The sequence below is a fragment of the Grampus griseus genome, assembly GCF_964374135.1.
Source record: "Grampus griseus genome assembly, chromosome: 1".
NCBI lineage: Eukaryota > Metazoa > Chordata > Mammalia > Artiodactyla > Delphinidae > Grampus > Grampus griseus.
In genome coordinates, this window is record NC_139017.1 from 84,654,061 (window position 1) to 84,677,549 (window position 23,489).

Here is a 23,489-nt window from a genome sequence, read left to right on the forward strand (position 1 = left end):
TCCACATTCCACCTGTCTTTATATATCAGCTCAAATCCCAAATTCTATCAGGTGGTTTAAATCATAATTCATACCTCTTAAACATAGAATTACCATATAGCCTAGCAATTCCACTCCTAGGTAACCCAAGAGAGATGAAAACATTTGTTCACATGAAAATTCATACACAAATGTTTATTGCAGCATTATTCATAATAGCCAAAAGGTGAAAACCAAATGTCTATCAAATGATGAATGGATAAAGAACTGTGGTCTGTCCATACAATAGAATATTATTCAGCCACAAAAAAGAATGGGGTACTGATACATGCTACAACATGGGTGTATGCTAAGTGAAATAAACCAGTCACAAAAGACCCTATATTATGTGATTCTGTTTGTATGAAATATCTGGAATAGGCAAATCTATAGGACAGAGAGTATATTAGTGGTTGCTTAGGGCTTAGGGGGATTGTGGGTGTAGAGGGTGATAACTAAAGAGTATGGGGTTTCCTTATTTTAAAATTTTTATTGAAGTATAGTTGATTTACAATGCTGTGTCAGTTTCTACTGTAGAGCACAGTGATTCAGTTATACACATATATGCATTCTTTTTCATATTCTTTTCCATTATGGTTTATCACAGGATATTGAATATAGTTCCCTGTGCTATATAGTAGAAACTTATTGTTTATCCATCTTCTATATAATAGTTTGCATCTGGTAATCCCAAACTTCCAATTCATCCCTCCCCCACCCCCTCTTCCCTTGGCAACCATAAGTCTGTTCTCTATGTCCATGAGTCTGTTTCTGTTTCATAAAAGTTCACTGGGGTCATATTTTATTTTATTTTATTTATTATTTTTTAAAATTTATTTTATTTTTGGCTGTGTCAGGTCTTAGTTATGGCATGGGGGATCTTTCGTTGCGGCATGCGGGCTTCTCCCTAGTTGTGGCATGCAGGCTCCAGAGCACGTGGGCTCTGTAGTTGTGGCATGCAGGCTCCAGAGCGCATGAGCTCTGTAGTTGTGGCATGCAGGCTTGGTTTCCCCACGGCATGTGGAATCTTAGTTCCCCAACCAGGGATCGAACCTGCGTCCCCTGCATTGGAAGGCAGATTCTTAACCGCTGGACCATGAGGGAAGTCCCTGGGTCATATTTGAGATTACACATATAAGTGATATCGTATGGTATTTGTCTTTCTCTTTCTGGCTTACTTCACTTAGTATGATTATCTCTAGGTCCATCCATGTTTCTGCAAATGGCATTATTTCATTCTTTTTTATGGCTGTGTAGTATTCGATTGTATATATGTATAACATCTTTATCCATTCATCTGTCAACTTTTAGGTTGGCTATTGTAAATAGTGCTGCAGTGAACATTGGGATGCATGAATCTTTTTGAATTATAGTTTTCTCCAGATATATGCCCAGGAATGGAATTGCTGGATCATATGGTAACTCTATTTTTAGTTGTTTTGAGGAACCTCCATACTGTTTTCCATAGAGGCTGCACCAATGTACATTTGGGGTTTCCTTTTGAAGTGATGAAAATGTTCTAAAATTGTGATGGTTGCACATATCTGTGAACATACTAAAAACCATTGAACTGTGGACTTTAAATGGGTGAACTGTAAAGCATGCGAACTATATCTCAATAAAGCTGTTATTAAAAACTAAATTAAAAAATTAATACCTCCTATCCATATTCCTATATACATCTATACCTCTAGTGAAACATTTAACATAGTCTGGTTATAATTTTTTTTTTTTAATTTGGCTGCGTAGGGTTTAGTTGCATCACATGGGATCTTCATTGCAGCATGTGGGATCTTTCCTTGTGGTGTGCAGGCCCTTCATTGTGGCGCGCCGGCTCCAGAGCGCATGGGCTCAGTAGTTGCAGCATGCAGGCTCTCTAGTTGTGATGCATGGGCTCTGGAGCACGCAGGCTCAGTAGCTGTGGCACGCGGGGCTTAGTTGCCCCGAGGCATGTGGGATCTTAGTTCCCCACCCAGGGATCAGACCTGCATCCCCTGCAGTGGAAGGTGGATTCTTAACCACTGGACCACAGGGAAGTCCCAGTTTGGTTAAAATTTTTAACTTAATAAATCTGTCTTTCTCGGGAGTTCCCTGGCGGTCCAGTGGTTGGGACTCTGCGCTTTCAATTGCCAGGGGCCCAGGTTTAATCCCAGGTCAGGGAACTAGGATCCCACAAGCCGTGCAGTGCGGCCGAGAAAATAGAAAAAGAAATCTGTCTTTCTCATTACCTTAGGAAGCTCTAGAGAATAGTGTTTTGGCATTCCCTAACAAGCATAGTGATTTGCACTCAGTAAATATTAATTTAATTGAACTTCTTAACAATTAAATTCCTTCACTATAGAAGGGAAATAAAGAAAAAATATCGAATGTTGCCACAACGTGTTATTCCAAAATTGTGTTTTATAATTTTTTACACTTATTCTTTTTTGGAAAAGTAAGTAATTTCCTCCAACATTATTTCCTCAGCTTGAGTTTCCATTTGTGTTTAGTAAAGTCACACATAAGCCATTTATTACCTTATTTTTACCTATAGGAATGTTCTGATCTTTGGAATTTGCATTTATATAAGCATTTTGTCAGTAGGACCTTCATGTCATTTCAACTAGCTTAATATTTGTTTGTTTTTTAAATCAAATTAACTTTATAAAATTTGAATCTACACTTTTGTGGATATTTGAATTTAGCATAATTTTCCTTTTTTTCTGTGGTGTGTCTATGTGTGTGTGTTATTTTTCTAGTATTTACTAGAGATGAAAAGTCTCATTTTACCTCCAGAACACATTCTGAAACGGGGCGATAGTGAAGCAATTGCCTATGCTTTCTTTCATCTTCAGCACTGGAAGCGAATAGAAGGTGCTCTTAATCTGTTACAGTGTACATGGGAAGGCAGTAAGTATTCTTTTCCAAATGTAACACTAATCTTTCTGACTAATTATTCCATTCACAGGCAGTCTTTTTGTAATGAGATTGTGAGTTTCTTTAAGGACTTGTTCAGATTGGTTTCAAAGTGAACTCAGTGGTGTTTATTGGTTTACTGGTAGAAGAAACATGTAATGTGCTTATATTAATGCCACATTTAGGAAAAGCAGAATGAGAAACTGTTTGGGTATTCTGCTATATGTTCACTTAAATTAAGTATTTATAAGGAAAGAATGGAAACTTATATCCCTTCATTTATAAGTTTTTTAATGTGGTTAGCTATTCTAACATTTTAAAAATTGGATTTTTGTTTTGTTTTGTTTTGAGATGTGTACAACATGAAACTAATTTCCTCATTACTGATATCAACTCGATTCTTTAAAATTTTTTTTAAATTGTGGTAAAATACATATCACATTAAAATTACCATTTTAAACATTTTTAAATGTACAGTTCAGTGACATACATGTACATTGTTGTGCAACCACCATTATCCTTCCCCCAAATTTTTTCATCACCCAAAATGAAATTCTCTACCCATTAAACAATTAACTCCCCAATCTTCCCTCCTCCCCAGTCCCCTGGTAACCATTCTGTTTTCTGTCTCTATGAGTTTGACTACTCTAGGTATCTCATATAAGTGGAATCATACAATATTTGTCCTTTTATATATGGCTTATTTCACTTACCATAATGTTGTAGCATGTGTCAGAGTTTTATTCTTTTTTAAGGCTGAGTAATATTCCATCGTAAGTGTATACAAAATTTTGTTTATCCATTCATCCATCAATGGACATTTGGGCTGTTTCTACCTTTTGACTATTATGAATAATGCTGTTATGAACGTGGGTGCATAAATATCTGTTCAAGTTCCTGCTTTCATTTCTTTTGGGTGTATACCTAGAAGTGGAATTGCTAGATCATATAATTTTGTGTTTAAACTTTTGAGGAGCCACCATACTATTTTCTATAGCAGCTGAACCATTTTACATTCCACTAGCAATGCACAGGGGTTTCACTTTCTTTATATCCTTGCCAATACTTGTTATTTCCTGGATTTTTTAGTAATAGCATCCTAATGGGTGTGGAGTAGTGTCTCATTTTGATTTTGATTTGCATTTCCCTAATAATAAGTAATGTTGAACATCTTTTTATATGTTAATTGGCTATTCGTACATTTCTTTGGAGAAGTGGATTATTTTCCAGTAACTACCAGATCTCTCTCATTTGTAACTTCTTAAAATCACCTGTCAGTGAAAATTCAAAAATAAATTCAATGTTCATTCACTAAAGTTGGTTAACCTCCTCAAAGTTTGCATTGAGGCACCTTTGGGTATTATAGCAAATTCACAAGAGTGCCATGGGATATTTTAAATTTTTAGTAGAAACATAGCAATACACCATTCAAACTGTAGCTCTAGATAGTTCACGGTTTCAATATTAGACAGCTCTCCATTCTCTATTTTTTTTCAGTGTTGTCATAGCTTTGCAAAGCTGGGTTTTGTTAGTTGCTGTGATTAAAAGAAGTACCACACAAAAATCAGTGTGGAACAGGAAATGAGGATAGTGGTGTCCAGTGTGATTCCAAGGTTCGAGAAATTATGCAGTGCCCAACAGGCTCATATATCCCATTAGGAAGAAATGATGGTTATTTAAAAATAAAATAACTATTATTTTCATTAATTTATGTGTATTTTTTTTCATATCGCTGCTAAGTTGTTAGAACAAAAACTTTTGAAGTTGATCAGACCCACTACTTAATAAGTGGAATTGTTAGATATTTCTTTCAGTGTAGGGGCATCAATAGCAAATTACTGAGACACGCAGGACACCACATGTCCTTGAACCAAGAAAATTTGGGAACCTCTGCATTCTTGCTGAGGTCAGACACTGTGCTTGATACTGACAATATACAGATTAATGAAAGCGTGACTACTAAAACTGAGGAGCTGGATGTTTTGGGGTAATTAGACTTTCTTTTGCTTTTTCTCCAGTAGTCTGTACACTTCTCAAAACCAGGTGCTCTATCTCATTCACCTTGTATGTGTCTTCAGTGCCTAGTGTTCTGCTTGGCACATAGGAAGTTTTCAATAAGTATATGATTTATTCTGTATTTCATGAATAATCATCTTGATGAATGATTTCCTAGTGCCACTGATTTGCTCTGTGACTTTGGAAAAATCACTATATTTTATTGTAGCAAAACAAAATCCATATTTTAACAAAAGTTTTTAGAGCCAAGGACTAAGGGAAAAACAAAAACCTTATCTCATCTTTGATAGTTGAGTAGGTCAATAAGGATTTCAGAACTTTGTAGGAGTTGATGATAATCTAGATGAGGGATGGGTAAACTTTTTCTGTAAAGGGCCAGATGGTAAATATTTAGTTTTTGTGGGCCATAGTCTCTGTTACAACTACCCAACACTTATAGCATGAAAGCAGCCTTATATAATATATAAACGAACAGGCATGGCTGTATTCTAATAAAATTTTATTTACAAAAACAGTGGGCCAGGTCTGGCCAAAGGTGATCCCTTTAGGTACTTAATTTAGATACTTTGGTGACCCCTGATCTAAATTAAGCTCACAGAAAACTTGATGACAGCTCACATATGAAGTTAGGAGCCATTGAGAACTCTTAGGTTGCCAGTAGTTATGACTACAACAGTTAACGTGATTTCCCTAAGAAGTGGAATTCACACGTGGAGAGTTAAGTCTATTGTGTTTGTGATAAGCAGACTGAGGCAAGAAGGACACAGCTAGTCTTACCATCCATTACTCCCTTTAGTTTTATTTCAGCCAGACCATTCATGATTCTCTACATAGATCTTATTCTTCTCCTTATTTGTTCCTTTGCATACTTTGTTTCTTTCATCTAAAATATCTCTGTAAAAAAGAAAATAAAACGCTGTGTGAAAATTTAATAAAAGTACGTCTCCAAAATAGCTTTGTAGTAGAGGATGAAAGTGAGATTGAATTGAATGTCAACATATGTATTTTATTTTTCACTCAGCTTTTAGAATGATTCCATACCCACTAGAGAAAGGCCATCTATTTTATCCTTATCCCAGCTGCACAGAGACTGCTGATAGAGAGCTATTACCTCGTAAGTAAATATTCAAGTTTTCCTAAATTTAAAATTAGTTATGAGATTGTTTTTCATAGTATTCTCCCATTTTAAAAGTACCTCTGGTTGAAATTCAGGATGCTGTTTAAATACTGTTTTAGCCACTTCTTGGATGTAGTTGCATAATTTAGTTCATTCCTGCATATTTTTTTTCTGCATATTTTTTGGGTAAAACCCTGTGCTAGATGCAATGAAGGACACAAAGATTAAAGATACTAAAAAAAAAAAAAAAAAAAGGGGCTTCCCTGGTGGCGCAGTGGTTGAGAGTCCGCCTGCCGATGCAGGGGACACGGGTTCGTGCCCCAGTCCAGGAAGGTCCCACGTGTCATGGAGCGGCTGGGCCCGTGAGCCATGGCCGCTGAGCCTGCGCGTCCGGAGCCCATGCTCCGCAATGGGAGAGGCCACAACAGTGAGAGGCCCGCGTACTGCAAAAAAAAAGCGGGCATCTTACAAATAATTAAAGAAGAAATAATACCAATCCTTCACAAACTCTTTTTAAGAAATAAAGGAGGAACACTCCCCAACTCATTCTGTGAGACCAGCATTACCCTGACACCAAAATCAAACAAAAAGCATTACAAGAAAGCTATAGAACAATATCTCTCATGAATATAGACACAAACATCTTCAAAAAAATGTTAACAAACTGAATCCACCAACATGTAAAAAGGATTATATTCCATGACCAATTGGGCTTTACCTCACAAATGCAAGGTTTCTTTAACATCTGAAAATGTAATAGAATAAAGGACAATAGATGCAGAAAAGCATTTGACAAAAATCTAACACCCATTCATGATAAAAATTCTGAACAAACTGGGAATAAAAGGGAACTTCCTCAACCTGATAAAGAGCATCTATGAAAAACCCACAGCTAAGATCATACCTAATGGTGAAAGACTGAATGCTTTCCTGCTAAGATCAGGAACAAGACAAGGATGTCTGCTTTCTTCTATTCAGCATTGTACTAGAGGTTCTAGTTAATGCCGTCAAGCAAGAAAAAGAAATAAAAGGCGTTCATGTTCGAAAGAAAGAAGTAAAACTGTCTTTATTCACAGGTGACATGATCTTCTGTGCAAGAAATCCATAAAAGTACTATTAGAACTAATAAACAAGTTCAGCAAGGTTGCAGGATGTAATTATACAAAACTCAGTCGTTTATTTATATACCAGCAATGAACAATCCAAAATGAAAATTAGAAAACAGTTCTAATCACAGTAGCATCAAAAAGAACAAACAATTTAGGAATAAATTGAACAAAAGAAGTGTGAGACTTGTATACTAAAATCCACTAAATACTGCTGAGAAAATCTAAGTAAATTGAGAGACAGTCCACGTTTATGGATTGGAAGACCCAGTATAATTTATATGACAGTTCTCTTCAAATTGATCTATAAATTCAGTACAATTCCTACAAGTTGACAAGCTGATCCCAAAATTTATATTGCCAAGTAAAGGACCCAGAACAGTCAAAACAATCTTTACAAAGAAGAGTGAAGTTGGAGGGACTATACTTCTCAGTTTTAAAAAGAGCAGTCAAAGAGTCAGGAGGAGAACCAGAAATACATCGGGTTATGATTGCTGAGAGTGTTTTCATCTAGTTCCTGCTTTCAGGAAGCCAAACTTTTGAAAGAATAGTCTGTACTATTTTTTTTTTTTTTTTTGGTCTCAGCTGCCTTATCATCCACTCACTCTTTTTCTCTGTGAGCTGGTAAATTTCTGTTTAATTTTCCTTTTTTTAAATTTAACTGATAGGTAAGTATGCTGAAAGTTATAATCGCTAGTTTCCTCTTACGATATCAATCTATACCACAGTTTTTACAATTCTGGGTCCATTAGAACTGAAGTCTAGGAAGAAAAGTTGCATTTTTACAACATCAGACTTAATGAGCTGAAAAGTTCAAACAGATAGATAAAAATTTAGGAGAGATTATGGAATTTGAGTATGCTTATATTTTTCTCCCAGGGTTTTTTATTTTTGAGTATGTTGCACACATCCGTGTGTGTGTATGTAGGTGTGTATATGCTTAAATATTTTATTATTTAATCTATTTAACATATACATACGTAGCCTTTATATTTTGTTATCTCTACATATATGGGACTAAGATATATTTGTAAGTTATATATAATATGTATATTATTAAATATATATGTTATATAAATAGTAAATGTTGCAGGCATTCTTTGGGTATAAGAGAGCCACTTGAAACTAGCTTTAAAATAAAGAGAATTTGTTGGAAGAAGACTGGATTATCTCAAGGAACCCAAAGGCAACAATTAGAGTTGCACCTCAGAAGAGACTAGAACCAGAAACTAGAAGGCTATCAGGATTTCCAGGAGTCAGTTGTCTGTATATCTCTGTCTCTGACTGCGTTTTTCAGCCTCTCCTATTCTCACTTTTTTTTTTTTCATTCCCCAACTCCATCTTTTCTTTGTATGAGCTCTCATTTCTGCTTCTCTCAGTGTATCTGCTTCATTTTTATATCTTAATCTTTGCAGTTTGGCTTTCCCTTGTTAGACACTCATGTAGCCATACTTGATACCCCCATACAGCCCTAAGTTTACATGTCATCAGTTCAGGCAAATAATACAGAATGAAAAATATCTCAATCCCACTTCTAAAACTTCTGGGAGAGTAAATCACATTTACCAGGTGTTCATCCCTGATCCAATCAGCTGTGGCGCAGGGACAGGATCAGGTCAAGTAAACAAAATTGCCAAAATATCTCATTCCCTTTGCATCTCTCTACATCACAAAACTTGACTTGGGAGTCATCATTTTCTAGGCATGAATGAGATCACTAAGGGAAACTGTAAAGAGTGTGAGAAGTAAACTAAGGGTGAACCATGATGAAAATGTCTAAGGGATGGGTGGCCGATAAGGAGTCAGAAGATTCAGTGAAAGAGTGGTCAGAGAGACAGGGCAAGAACCAGAACTAGATAACCTAGAAACTAAAAGGAGGAAAAAATTTCCAAGTGAGGAGGAGTATCTGAGGTATTTAATAAGGTAATTACTGAGAAGAATCCATTGACTTCAGCAATTAGAAGGTCATTAGGGTTAGAAATTTTTCCTTTACTATTACGGTGGTGATAGTAAGTATTGTTTTTCCATTTTAATGGGAACAAGGATATTTAAGGCAAAGGAACGAATCTTTAATTGCGGAACATCAGTATACAAGAGTGTATTATGTTAGGCTAATACATTTAGCCTAAAATTATGCCCCCCCCTCCAGTCGTTACAGAGGTTGACTGATATAAGGCCGTCTTTCATAGTAATGTGAATAAAATCAAGGTTGTTATTGTTATGTATTGTCAGAGCCATAGGCTACAAGAAGAGAGCTTGCTTTTTGGCAGGGCTTTATTATTTCTAGGGTTCTACTCATTTGCAAATTCTAGAAGGTAGGAGAGGAGGGATATTCTGGGGGTTTTAGTTTGATTATATTGTATATTCTTAGAGTATTTTTCTGTCTTTGACTATGATAGAATGAACAAAGTTTTAATAATGTAGAGTTTTAATACCCAGGAGTACTTAATGTTTTTTGTTTTCAATTCTCCTTCAACCTTGATATGACTTACAGCATTCTGGAATTTGCTTATGAACCTCATAAGTTCAGACTTGAACTATTCCCTTAGTTCACATAGCTATTTAGTTGTCTTTTATGCCTCCTGATAAATTTTTCTCTACAAGCCAGTGATGAAATTTGAACTTTACTTCCAAGGGAGTGTTTCTGTACTAGTCATCCATTATTTTGATGTATTAGCCAAACATTGACTGACAAATGAATCTACGGAAAGCAATCCAAAAAGAAATATTTGGATCTCTCCTACAGTATAAAAATTTCACATTTTAGAAAATTATCCTATTAAAGCTATATAATTTTCTACCTTAAAAAGTAGGAATAATACTATCTGTCTCCTAGGGTTATTGAAAAAAAATAAACTAATATAAATTAAAGCACTTTGTGAGCCACAAAATGCTACAGTTTAATTAATATTATTAATTGTGCTGTCTTTCACACAAAAGCAATTATAGTAACCATTGGCACATATAAGTATTTGTTCCCTGTCTTTGCAAATATGGTTTGTATCTTTTGATTTGCTGGAAGAAGTTGGCCTCTAATGGCTGAGGGACAGAGCAGGAGGAACTGCTGCTTTTTTGGGTGCTGAAAGCACAATGTTGTCCACAGCTTCTAATGTTTCTAACTTAAAAAAATTCAGACTTGGTGTGCTTTTACTTTAAACATGACTCAAGGCTCTGGAAATTTTCTGGATTTTTAATGAGTTTGCTTTTTGGTATATACTTTCTGAAGATAGTATAAGACATAAAAAAAAATCCTGGCTACTGAAGGAAACTTAGGTGTAATCTTCCCTGTGAATCATTATGTTTTAAAAAGTTAAATTTATAGCTGACCTCGATTCAGCACTGAATTAGTCATTCCTTACTTATGCAGGATATTACATCAGGAATTCCTAGGTTTGTGTCCAACCCTGAGCAGTCAACTGAAGTCCCAGAATAACTCTCAGTTTAACAGACATTTATTGAGTACCTACTGTCTGCCAGTCATTGTAATAGGCTCCTCTCAGCATTGTTATTCAAGTATTTTCAAATTTCAAATAACATAAAACTACCTGAATACTATTGGTAATGAAATATCCAATCATTAGAAAAAGAATACCTGAGTAAATTTGCGAATGTGGTAAAATAAGACAAGGGACTCCATATATGTTCAGAATCCTAGGGCTTTGGTGTTCTGGTTAGATTTTTACAGTGCTCAATGAAATGCCACATATAGGACACTTATTAATAACTGGGTAAAATTGTTAACTTATTGTTCTGGTAAATCTCCAACCACACGTCTGTCTCTTGATCTCTATACTTATCTCTGAGCTCCCAAAGATCAAAATTATAACAACACCTTTATAAAGGGCTTATAGTGTTCATCATAACAATTCCATAGCAACTACTAGAGGGTTTAGCAACTTATTCAATATCACACAGCTAATAAGTGACAAAGCTCTTCTTCAAAACCACCTCAGCATGACTACAATTACTGTTCTTTCCCACAATGCCATCCTATTCCCAGTTCCCAGCAGTCGTCTGGCTATGTAGGTGTTCTGTTGACGCTAGAGAAAATAATGGATAATTTCTTTCTCCCTTGCTTGACCAGAGACTTCTTGTTCTTTTTTTAAAAAACATTTTCCTTTTTAGTTTTTATACATGGATTTCATTTGAAAATATTAAAACTGGCTTACACTGTATTCTGAAATAAAATCCATTTCTGTCTTTTCTCCCTTGCAGCGTTTCATCATGTTTCTGTTTACCCAAAGAAGGAGCTTCCTTTTTTCATCCATTTCACAGCAGGACTATGTTCTTCTACAGCAATGATAGCTCTTCTCACACACCAGTTTCCTGAAATCATGGGTGTTTTTGCTAAAGCTGTAAGTATGATCTCAAGGACTTGTGCAGAGTATTTGTAAAACACACAAGAAACCATCTCTGATCTGTTTGTGCTTAACCAGCTGAGCAGTGAAGATATTTGTTATAGTAAATTACAGGAATTGATTTGTAAAGTTGCTGCCATAAATATGTCAAACATAAGATTTTGGTGATTTGAGCTGTATTTTTGTTGCTTAGAAGTTTAGAGAATACAATGGCATAACATTATAAAGTTGGTCTTTGTAGATCACTTTTGGTGGTAAGCATAGCCCTTGTTACTAGCTAAAGAATAATCCACACCTTTTACATGCATTTTCTTCGGCATTTAAAAAAAAATCCCTTGTTTTGTACAGAAGCCTTTTGATTTTTCCATTTAAATGAAATCATTAGTTCTCAGGATTTGGTGAACGTTAAATTCAAGAGTGCAACTAGGATGAAGAATAAGTAGGTAAGGTGGGACAGTTGCGACATTTGCCCTGGGTTCAGAATGTGCCTCTTTACTCAAAATTTCTCCCTGTTTTTATATCTACATGTTCTTATTGATCTCCCAACCTTGGGTGTAGAACCACGTACAGACCTTTATTTTTATTTTTACCCTTTAGTTTTGAACTGCTTCCCCATTTCTGGACCCAGGTCCAGAAAGTATTTGAGGACTGATATTAGAGAGAGTATCCCATGATTTTTTACTTTTCTACATAAACCTGTTAATTAATGTCACTGGCTCAAAGCAAAATTACCAAAGATAAGTCCCTGTAAGTCTCCAAGCCTTTTAAAAAATGTGTCTTGTATATCTTTGTATTTTTACCAACTAATAAGAATTCAAACCCCAAAAGAAAATGTTAATTCATTATATTCCCAAATAGAAAAGCACTGAGAACCATAGAAATACTAGGCCTTACTTGGTAATGTAATTTCTATATTTTTGTCTATGTGCCTCCATTCTAACTCCCTGTTTCCTCATACTTTCTTTTCCTGCATTAGGAGTTTATTTTTTGCCTTAAAGATTAGTTGGTTTTCTTCTGGCACCAGTAGTGAGAGCACTGGTTTCTCTTTTCCCCTGAAGGTCAACTGTATAATGTGTTAAGTTGCCACTGGCTGTAGACCTAGGAGTCTGAGACTACACTTGATTCTGGGTCAGGCTTCAAGAAGGATGACTTTTTACTGTGTTCAGGGAGTATAGATATTTGGGTTGGAAACTGACTCTTCTGCTTCCTTTTAGTATAAGGAGAAAGCTTAGTGATCATACCATAACTCTGTTGCTTGCAGTGGTGCTGACTGGGGAGCAAGTGTGTCTCAAACTGAAATGACTTCACAGTGTAATCTGGCATGGAAAAAAATGGACTAGACGAGAATCTTGTCAATTTAACAACCGGAAAAAAATATGCAGCTGTGTATTTGAGATCACAGGAAAGCAGTGGGAGAGATGATCCTTGGGTGTCTCTCAGGGCAGTGGGAAGGAGGTAAAATAGAGAGAGGAGGAAGATCTAGAATCTGGAGTAGAGATGTAGTCATTGTTAGTAGTGTACTGCCATGGGGTACTGGCTAAAGTTAATGTGCAGTGTACTCACTGTTTGCTCTATTCATCAGTGTTAGTATGTATAGTATATATATAGTGTCTGCCTTTACCTAAGAGATCTCTGATGCATCAGAAGAGCCTTTAAGATTGCATAGCACAAGCTCCTAGCAGTGTCCGAGAATGAATAATTACACATTTGAAAGTGGAATCTTTTTTAGACCAAAAGTTATTAATTTACTGTGATTCTAGTTGATGAACAATAAACAGGCATTTGTTTTCTGTCTTTTGGTATTTGTTGGTAGTGTATAGTGTTTAAAATGTGCCTGACAGCAAACTTTTACAGCCACGTTTTATCCTTGTGGCCTTTACATGTACATTTTAAATTCCTAAAAGTTAAATATTTACTGAAAGTACCTGCAAACCAATATTTGTTATGCAGCAGTTCCAAGGGCAGTTTCCATTTAAGAATTAATGGGAAATGATTATAGTATAGGCAGACTCCAGCTTATAAACTCAATATACAAATACCTCAACAGACAGCAAGAAAACTAGAGGCTCAAATTCTGCTTCTTCACCACTTAATATAGTGTGGTCTCGGGCTTCCCTGGTGGTGCACTGGTTGAGAGTCCGCCTGCCAATGCAGGGGACGCGGGTTCGTGCCCCGGTCTGGGAGGATCCCACATGTGCACAGAGCGGCTGGGCCTGTGAGCCATGGCCGCTGAGCCTGCACGTCCGGAGGGGAGAGGCCCGCAATGGGAGAGGCCACAACAGTGAGAGGCCTGCGTAACGCAAAAAAAAAAAAAAATATATATATATATATATATATATATATATATATATATATATATATATAGTGTGGTCTCTGCCCCAGGAGCATTACCATCATCACCCAGGAACTTGTTAGAAACGCAGAACCACAGGTACCACTCCAGCCTTCCTGAATCTGCATTTTAACAAGATCCTCAGGTGATCCTATATACACGTTTAAAACTTGAGAAGTCCTGCTTTACTCTACCCCCAATAAGAAGAATTTAGAATTCCTGGGTAGTGCCACCTTATCAAGGTGGAGAAGGGGTAGGATTGTAGAGTCGTTATGAACATAGGCTCTGGAGCCAGACTGCTTTGCTTTGGATTCCAGCCCTGACACTTATTGGCTGTGCCACCTTGGGTAAGTTGCTTAACATTCCACCCCCCAACCCTGCATTGTAAAATGAGAATAGTACTGCCTCATGGGTTTTTTTGAGGGTTAAATGAGTTTAAAATTTATCAAGTGTTTAGAACTGTGTCTGCTGACAGTAAAAACTAGGTGTTAGCTGTTGTTGCCATTGTTGTTGTCATCATCATCACCAAAGTGCAGCTATAGTGGGAAACCCTACCCCCTTCATGTTTGGAGGAGCCATGTTCTACTAGTAAACTCAAAATGCATTTTTCCATAGAAATGGTGGTTAAGTATCATTTAAACGATACTATTAGTACTATACTTCTGGTACATTATGTGTACCAGAAAGTGGAGAAATGTTTCAAATTCTAGGCACTAGGCACTAGCAAAGTGCCTTATAGAGCAGAACCAATTGATAAGTTGCAAATTGCCTGTGTTAAAATTTTCAGTTAGGTCAGATATTTGATAGCCAAGTACAGTATCAGTGAAGTACAGAAATCAATGAAGAATCTTTGAAACATATTTGTTCTTCTATTTAATAAGGCAAAGCAATTTAAGAAAATTTCCTAAGTTCCTTCCATTGTTGCCATTGTCTCTTCCTCATCTAATATCTTTTTGTATTAGCTCACATGCTAGAGTAAATTCAGTTTGAATTTGTTAAAATGCATTTGTTACAAAAATTGCCTTTTTGTGAAGCAAGGCACTAGGGATTAATGATTTTTAATAATCCTCACTGAACATCAGATTTAGATAAATGGAAGGGAATGCATTAGAATGGTCAGTGGTTTTAGTGCCCCTTCTTCTTTTGCATGATATTAAGCTATATGGAAGAAGACTTCATTTTCAGCAAGTTAGGACTTTTTCCTGATTTTTCTCCTCGCCAGATATTAGACATAGAGCAATGAAAAAAAAATTGCATAAATCCCTGGAGATGTGGAATGTGCTGATATCAGAGTTGATATTCTCTTAAGACCAGAATTCCTGAAAAAGGAAAAATTGCTTTTAAGTGGTAGATCATTTTCTCACCTGCTTTGAAGCCTGCTGGGTTAAATATGAGAGTTCAAAGTAAGGGTAGCCAGCAAACCAATGAACTGGAATCTGATTCTGCTTATCTGAAAGGCGCTTCTTTATTTAAGAGCAGCACTGTCCTCTCCTTAGAGAACCAATCTTCATCTACTCTGGCCTCTTTCATTTCTCTCTTGCAAGAAAAGCTTTCTTCTTAGTAAGCCTTGGGAGGGCATATTACAACAGTGAAAAGACTGAAGATGGTCTTTGGGAATTTCATTAACTTACTGATAAATTCAGGCTTGTGGCATGTGACTTTTTAGTGCTTTGAATTCACAAGTGTGTTTGAATATAAAAATCCCTAGTTGTGTTTTAACTAAATGGGGCAGCCTTTGCAATGTTGGCAGAAAAGATGTTATGGGTAAAGACAGAAATCAAAAAGATTCCCAAATAAATTGTTTGTTTCACTAAGGCAAAACTTGGTTAAAATTTGTTTCACTGAACACATATTGTAGCTGTGCTGGGGTGGGAATGGGCCCAGTTTCCACATATTTCTACTAATCTTTATGTGGGAAAATGTGGTTAGACAGGCCAGTGATGAATTTCTGAGCAACTCATAATTGGCTGGCTCCACTGTAACTAGGGCCTAACAATCTGCTTGATTAATTCTTTAAGTACTACATTAGCCAAGTTTGCATGATTTCCAAAGATATAGAAGGTCAGATGTTATACTAACAAAAGACCTCTCTACAGAATGTCTCACTGGGATTTCTTCAGCCTCTTCCCAAAAATAATTAACATTTTTCTCCCCAGATTAAATTTTAAAAAATAATAAGCTGATAAAAATGCTTATTGTCTTTTACTGAACAGTGACCAGAACTTTTGAGAAGGTTTGTCCACAATTATCATTTTTTGCAGGGCAAAGATTGTCTTCATAACTAGAGAAATTGATAGACAATTATAACCATATATTGATATATACCAGTAGAAAAAATATATATAAATTTAATTTATTTTATTTATTTATTTTTGACTGCATTGGGTCTTCGTTGCTGCGCGTGGGCTTTCTCTGGTTGCGGCGAGTGGGGGCTACTCTTTGTTGCGGTGCGTGGGCTTCTCATTGCGGGGGCTTCTTGTTGCGGAGCACGGACTCTAGGCGCGTGGACTTCAGTAGTTGTGGCTTGCAGGCTCTAGAGCGCAGGCTCAGTAGTTGTGGCACACGGGCTTAGTTGCTCCGCAGCATGTGGGATCTTCCCAGACCAGGGCTTGAACCTGTGTCCCCTGCATTGGCAGGCAGATTCTTAACCACTGAACTACCAGGGAAGCCCCAAAAAAAATATTTTTAAAGGTTCCTAATTTTCCATTGTCATAACCAGTGATGTGAAATCTGTTCATAGGTAAAAGAGTTTTTTTATATTCTTCATCTGACTTTATTAATACTAAAAACCTGTGAGAGTTGCATTCTTCTTTATTAAATACATAGGGCCCCATTTAGAAATTAAACTATTAAAATGTTGCTTTACTTTGTTTGAAAATGGATTATTTTCAAGAACTAATATAGTTTTAAAAACATTTTGAATTGTAACTAAACTTAAATTCCTGTAAAATACTCTTCTATAACCATGCTGTTTCCACAGTAATATATCTGGGTTATTTCCCAGAGAGTATCCTGATAATAAAATGAGCCTATCGTGACAGGTCAAAATTTTTAAATGTTTACACTTTTGTTCCATTGTTAGTGCTGCTAAAGTCTTTACTTGGGCAGTCTGGCATATTCCAATTTTGATTTTCTGAATTAACTGGGATATTTGTAGCAAGAGAAAAGTTGTTCTCTACTTTTTATAAGGGTAATTTCTCATGCTTCATCCTCATTGTTTTCCTTCAAAAAGAACCAGAATGAGAAATTTATGAAATTGCTAATGTTCTTCTTTATCCAAATTTTCTAAGTACTGAACTCTTCAAAGGCAAAAACAATAATAATAATAATAAAAGTTAGGGCAATGTACTTTTTAATGCATGTCTGTATCCCTTCCCCAGGATTTAATTCAGTTTTGAAGTTTGTGGAAAGCACCCTCTTTCCCTATTAAACATGTGCTTGACAAGTGTGAAGTTCACAAAAGCTCTCCCTGAATTTATTTGGCAGTATATTTAATCATCTTTCCCCCCTCAAAGTGAAAATCTCTGCCAAAGTCTAAGATATCCTGTCACTAACTTCTACTAATATATTTATTGTTAATTATTAGAACTTGAGGCAAATGGACTGCATAGCAGTTTTTAGAAGAGCTGTGCCCAGATATTGATGTAAATCACTCATTCCAAACCCATTACACTAGTGGTATTAGAATTCATATTAGGAAACCTACTGGGTTTTGTTTTAGAAAACATCTTTGTGTTTTGCAGACCCAGCATAATCCTCTAAATGGAGAGAATAATGGGTACAGAGGAAAATTAAAATCGCGAGGAATAGTTATTTTGGCTTTTTTCTTGAGTGGAATGTTGCTCCTTCCCCCCACCAATCAAATTTCTAATGCTCAAACGAACTAAATTAGTGCAACTACTTAATATATTACAATTCTAAACCAAGAGTAACATGGACTTCATTAGTTTTCTTTTTTTAAGAGTTTATACTTACACTGTCATTTATTCTTACCAGAAGCATTGGAGGACAGACTGTGATCTTCCAATGTAATAGATGAGGAAGTTTGAGCCGTTGAAGATAAGAGAGTTCCTTGAAATCACACAATAGATAGCCCTTTAGTCATATATATGCTTGGTTTCAAAAATATGTCACCTTACAACGTATACTAAAACAAGTACAAAAGAATAAATTTCAAACCAAATATAGTAATGCTGAGGGAATATAGACTGATGGAGTGATGATAGTAAATTGGCTTTGCTAGTGTCTTCCCATAGGAGATGAATTTGGAGAAGAGTTTTAAATAAAGAGGCCAATGTGGATTGTCAGAAAATAGAAAAGGCTCTTAGATTGCAGAAGTGGTTAATTGCAAAGGTACAAGTAGACAAATAAGCTACCTGGAAAATTCTTCATAGTATAAGCCTATTTGATGAACTCTGATGTTTTAAAATAAAGAATGCACATTTGCTTTTCTGTCTTCAAACTGATTCACTTTAATTTCATTCCTGTTCTGGCTAGTAAACCACTTAAGAAAGAACACTGTTTGATCATTTATATCACATAGTCACACAACTGTATAAAGAACTTCAGCCTTTCTAACTGTCTGAAATGTGCGGTAATACTGAAGAAACAGTAGGTACTCATTTATAGTGATTCAGAGGGAATTTAATTAACTCTTTGAAATGGTAAAAAAAAAAAGTCTTAATATAAACTACAAATCTATATCTTATGTTTCAACATCACTCTTCTTTCAAAATCAAAGGTGAAGTTTGTGAAGGACTGTGAGGGGCAGTTTAACTGAACAGAATAAACTTTTGGTCTAAAATAACATAACTCGTGGGGCTTTTTTTTTGTTTTGTTTTGCTAAAGTGGGATTTTTAGGTAGCAGATGTACTTCTAGCAGTTGTAACAATACATCGGAAACTTCAATGTGTTCCTTAATGCCGAAGAGGCCTCACTGAAAGATTGGGTGTTAATGGTATTCTATCTGAATTTGAGGAAAAAATAATCTTTCTTAGTTCTGTAATAATATTAAGATTGCGTTATGTCCATCTCAACAGCTAGCTTCAAGAAAAGAAATTATTTGGGCTTCAGGTGATGCTCAACAAAATTAAGAGAACTGATATTCAGAGAATTCAGACCACATAATCACCCTTTAACCTCATCCTGTAATTTCAAGCGTTCTGGAAATGAAATGTATATGTACTATTCAAAGTGTAGAAAAGAGCTATATTCCCATTGAGCACTCTTGCATATTACAAATAGGATATACAGAGAAAGAAGCAGTTTGGGGCAGAATTTAAGAAGGGAACATACTCTCATACTCTTTGTTAGGAACATGCCAGCTCTTGTTTTCATCTATTCAGTATGCTGGAGTCCCAGTTTCTTTCTGATGCCAGAGTTCAAGCTTTTACTGCCAGGTAGCAGCAGGTTTACAATTAAATTTTAATCCCTCAGTTGTTAAACTCCTACCTAGAGTATAGCCACAACTGTTCTTGGCAGACAAATACACTGCTATTTTTCCTTCAGTCACAGTGAGATAGAAGAATGTTCTCTGGCTGGGGCGTGGATGAAGGCACTTTACTAATCTTATACATAATTCATCCTTGGTTGCTGGGGTATTCAAAGTTGAAACTCTGCCCTCTGATAAAATTTAGATGGATTTTTTATTTACTTGACTGTGATCCCTTTGGGATTTAGTCCTTATTGGGAGCTCAGGGATTCTATTCAACAAAGCCCTAGCTGTGTAGACTTTTCTTATTAATTTGCTCTTGGTGTAATTTAGCTCTTATAATACTGACTCTAAAAAAATCCAAAACCAAAAACCTGCACTAGAACATGCAGTTCAGAATCCTGGATACCCTGAAAAGATTCTTGTTTCAGTACTGGCTTATTGAATGAAAAGACTCCAGTAGGGCTTATCTTAATTTGTTTTCAAAGTTTAGTTTTTAAAGAGCCTCAGCATTTAAAAATATGTTAACTAATATTCTTTAACATGCTATAGTATGGTAATGATTATCCTGTAAAATACTGTAAGTTTTTGGTGTTTGAATTCATTATATTCAGATGTTACTAGTAATGAATTTGTTCATCATTCATTCATTCAAGGAGCAGATATTTATTGGGCACCTTTATGAAATATAAAATGCAATCCCTGTTCACAAATAACTCATAGTCTAGTGGTAAGGGGTTTAAGGTAGGCAAGACATGTATTAGTGTAAGACAGAGGCTACTGCCATAACAGTAGATTAGTTCATCCTTGGAGATTTATTCATTTGACTAGAAGTGACTGATGAGTTATTTTCACATGCCTCACATAAGATTTAGTGACCCAAAAAAGTCAATCTAGACTGATAGAGGCTTTTTCCTTTCAGTCAAACAAGAGGAAATAGAAGGAGGTCTCTTTATTTTATTCTTTTTCAGATATCAGACATGAAAGACTTTCATCTTTACACATAAGTGATGAAGTTCGTGTTTTTGTAAACAGCAGTATTCATTATGTTCATCTGAATAGTTTAGAATTTATTAAAAAATGAAGTGCTCCACAACTCAAGATTGAAATAAGAAGTGTCACCCCTCAGATTCATATAGTAGCTGCCCTAAGACTAAAGCCTACTATACTCATTCATTTTTATCTTTGTCTTTTATATCCTCTCATTCCTAATAATGACAGATTAATAAGGGCTAAGGACCATCCTGGTTTAGAAAATGAAAGTGTGATGTCAGAAGCAGAATGGGACAGCAAAGAGTTAGGACTAAAGAGTTAGGTACTAAAGAGTTAGGTGCTCATGTACCTCTGTGGACATGTGAGAAAGAAAGGGAAAGAACCACTCAGAATTTCCCAGAGCCCACTGTTCATGTCAAAGCTGTACCCTGCAGTGACTGATTCTGAAAATATATCAGGTTAATTAAGGAAAATAATAAAAGTATATTGGATTAAGGTACTAAAATAAGCTGCCTTTTCCCTCTCTTCTAAGCTGAATTTTGCTGATCAATTCTGAATCCTGGATAATTCTACATTTTTACAGGGGGAACTGCCAAGATTTTCTCTCTAAACAACTGAAAAAGATTTCCTATCTTTATTGGGCTCAGTCAAGTATATGTACTGACTGGATCATTGGGGATATGACCTTGAAATACATATTAAAATATTTTTAAAAATAGGTACAGAACCTGTCCTTGGGGAATTTATCCTGTTAGGCATGTAATCATTAGATATGGTAAAATGATGAAAGTATATTGAGTAGAAGAGTAGGCCCAAGGCTAGAGGGTCGAAGAATATACTGATTTAACTCAGTGTGGCAGCAGAAGAAAGAAAGTGGGATGATTTGAACACAGACTTACAGGCAGAAGACCGCAGATCAGGCTCTGGAGTTAACTGGTAATTGTTACTTCTTTAGCAATTTATCTGAGCTTGCTATATCTTCTGGAATAAGTGGAAATTATTATTCTTTGGATAGATGAACAAAACATACATCTCCAAATAATGAATTAGATGCATGATGGTATCTTCCATTTCAGAAGTCTGATTAGTAGCATGCTGGTGAGGAGGCGCATTCATATTTCTGGGTTGTGAGGAGCCCACTCTCATCCGTTCACCTGTGTTCCCGTTTATACTAGGCTGTGTCTGCTAACATTAGGTCTCTAAAGAAAGACTTAGGTAAACTCCAGACCCCCTAAGTTCCTGTGAACTACCTCCTACTCCCATAGGACTTCAACGAAGATAATGAACACTGTTTTTTTAACTTTTATCTTTCACATGGCATTTAGAGTAATGATATCTCATTTGGTCTCAAGCTCCATATTGAATTATTTTCTAAAAAATTGCTTTGGAGCAGTAACTTTTCCCTGGTTGCTTAACCAGTCATACAAGTTGAGACTTATGTCTCTATGCCTGTTTTATAATAGCTGCTCTGGGAGAACAGATGAAAAATAATAAGTTAGTAAGATATTTTATGAGTATTGAGGTCCCTTCCATTCAGAAATGTAAATAAAATAACCAGCATGAGCAATCAGCTTATGTCAGATTCCATGGGTTTATGTTACATAGGGAAATTATAGTGCAACCTGAAACATGCTTCTTAATGAATTCATAGTGGTGTCACAGTTGAATGTAAACCCTTGAGCTTTTCCACTGTGAAGGGTTTCAGAAATCACCTTTTATAAACTGCCTAGGGGAGGAGGAAAATACCAAGATGATACCAACAAATGCTATCACTTAAATGGTTGCCTCCCTTCCAGCACTAACTAAATTGTGCCAGTTAAGTAAAGCAAAAATTTAAGATACTGCTCACCTTTTGGCTTATTCAATGTTCATAAATATAATTTATATATATACATATATATGTATAAATGCATATATGTATATATACACACACACACATACATTTCAATATTCTGTTTTTGAAAGTGGCACCAGGCAAATGCTGTGGAAGAACAGGGTTGCCCTTGCAGTTTTTGTCATCAGAGGTTAGGAAAGTTCAGTTAGGAAACTTGGCAGAAGCCCGATAAATAGCTCTGTTTTTACCTCCAACAAGTGCAAGAAGCCAGAGACCTAATTTGAAGTTTATGAAATCGGAATTTGTATCTTGTCTTTGGCTGTTGCTCTAGCACCCTGTAGTACACCAGAACTATCCTCTCACTTATTAGTAAACTGATTTTGCAGTCCCTAAAGCTCTTTCATAGCTCTCTTCCTATTCAGTATGGCCGCAGCTATGGTGAATGTGCTAGCCTCAAAAGTCCAGTATGCCAAACGGGATATAGGGGACCAGTCAAGTTTTAAGTTTGAGAGTCAGGGAAAGAAACATGTATTTTCTATTTTAAAGAATTCCTTTTTTACATTCTAATTTCTTAAGAGTTTGGCTTGATTTGTGTCAGGTTCTAGGCCCGTAAACCTACATTAATGCATCACAGTTCTGGATAGGATATTTGATATCTCTTATTTACCCCAGAATCTCAAATGATAGGGAACTGTGATTAATGATACTTAGCATTTTGTGGGTTTTACAGTGTAGCTGTCTTCTAGTCCCAGTATCTGTAACAAATGGACTCATCCTTGTGTTTTCCCATAGGTGCCCTGGTGTTTACTGACATAGATCAAGATGCTGTGTGGCTCTATAGGGGACTCTGAGCCATTTGACAGTCTGGGCACATGCAGTCACCTCACATTATTTAAGCCCTGATCTCAGCATTCTAATTTCTCTGTATTCTCCAGTGTATATAATATGTACTTGCTTGAAATTCCTTATATATTGCTTTCACATTCTTGCTTCTAAGTTTCAGCATAAACCAGTTCCTTCTATTTAGAATGCCTTCCTCTCTCTTCTCTCAACCAGGACATTCCTTATATTTTAAAAATCCAGCTCAAAAGCCACCTCCTATAGAAAGCCTGATTAATCTCATTCACCTGATTCCTTTATTCTGAGACTTCTGTTTCTCAGTGTTAAACTGTTATGTCTCTTTGTAATTATTGCTTCTGTACATTGTCACCCAGCAAACATAACAGTTCTAGGAATGATGATCCTTCTGCATCCCCGTCTGTGTATTATACACAAACATTTTGAAGGCCTACTGACAACCTTTTCAATTTCCCCTGAGTTCTAGTCCACCTTCCATACCCTTTCCCTTTATTCATAGTTACATTCCTGGAGAAACGGGGTATGTGTTCA

General features: G+C 36.1%; 1 protein-coding gene across 7 annotated transcripts in view; it reads left to right on the forward strand.

Annotated features, from left to right (window-relative positions):
- The window catches only part of ST7L (suppression of tumorigenicity 7 like), a gene marked incomplete at its 3' end in the record, with an annotated part of 150,993 nt that overhangs the window by 52,976 nt on the left and 74,528 nt on the right, over positions 1 to 23,489 (forward strand). For 5 of the 7 annotated variants that reach the window (XM_082648131.1, XM_082648129.1, XM_082648132.1 and 2 more), the window contains 3 exons: positions 2,757 to 2,907; positions 5,951 to 6,043; positions 11,368 to 13,668. In XM_082648131.1, the coding sequence (XP_082504257.1) occupies positions 2,757 to 2,907; positions 5,951 to 6,043; positions 11,368 to 11,546 (423 nt within the window). Of the gene's footprint in view, positions 1 to 2,756; positions 2,908 to 5,950; positions 6,044 to 11,367; positions 13,669 to 23,489 lie in introns of those variants that run through there. The other 2 variants (XM_082648134.1, XM_082648128.1) reach the window with 2 other exon arrangements.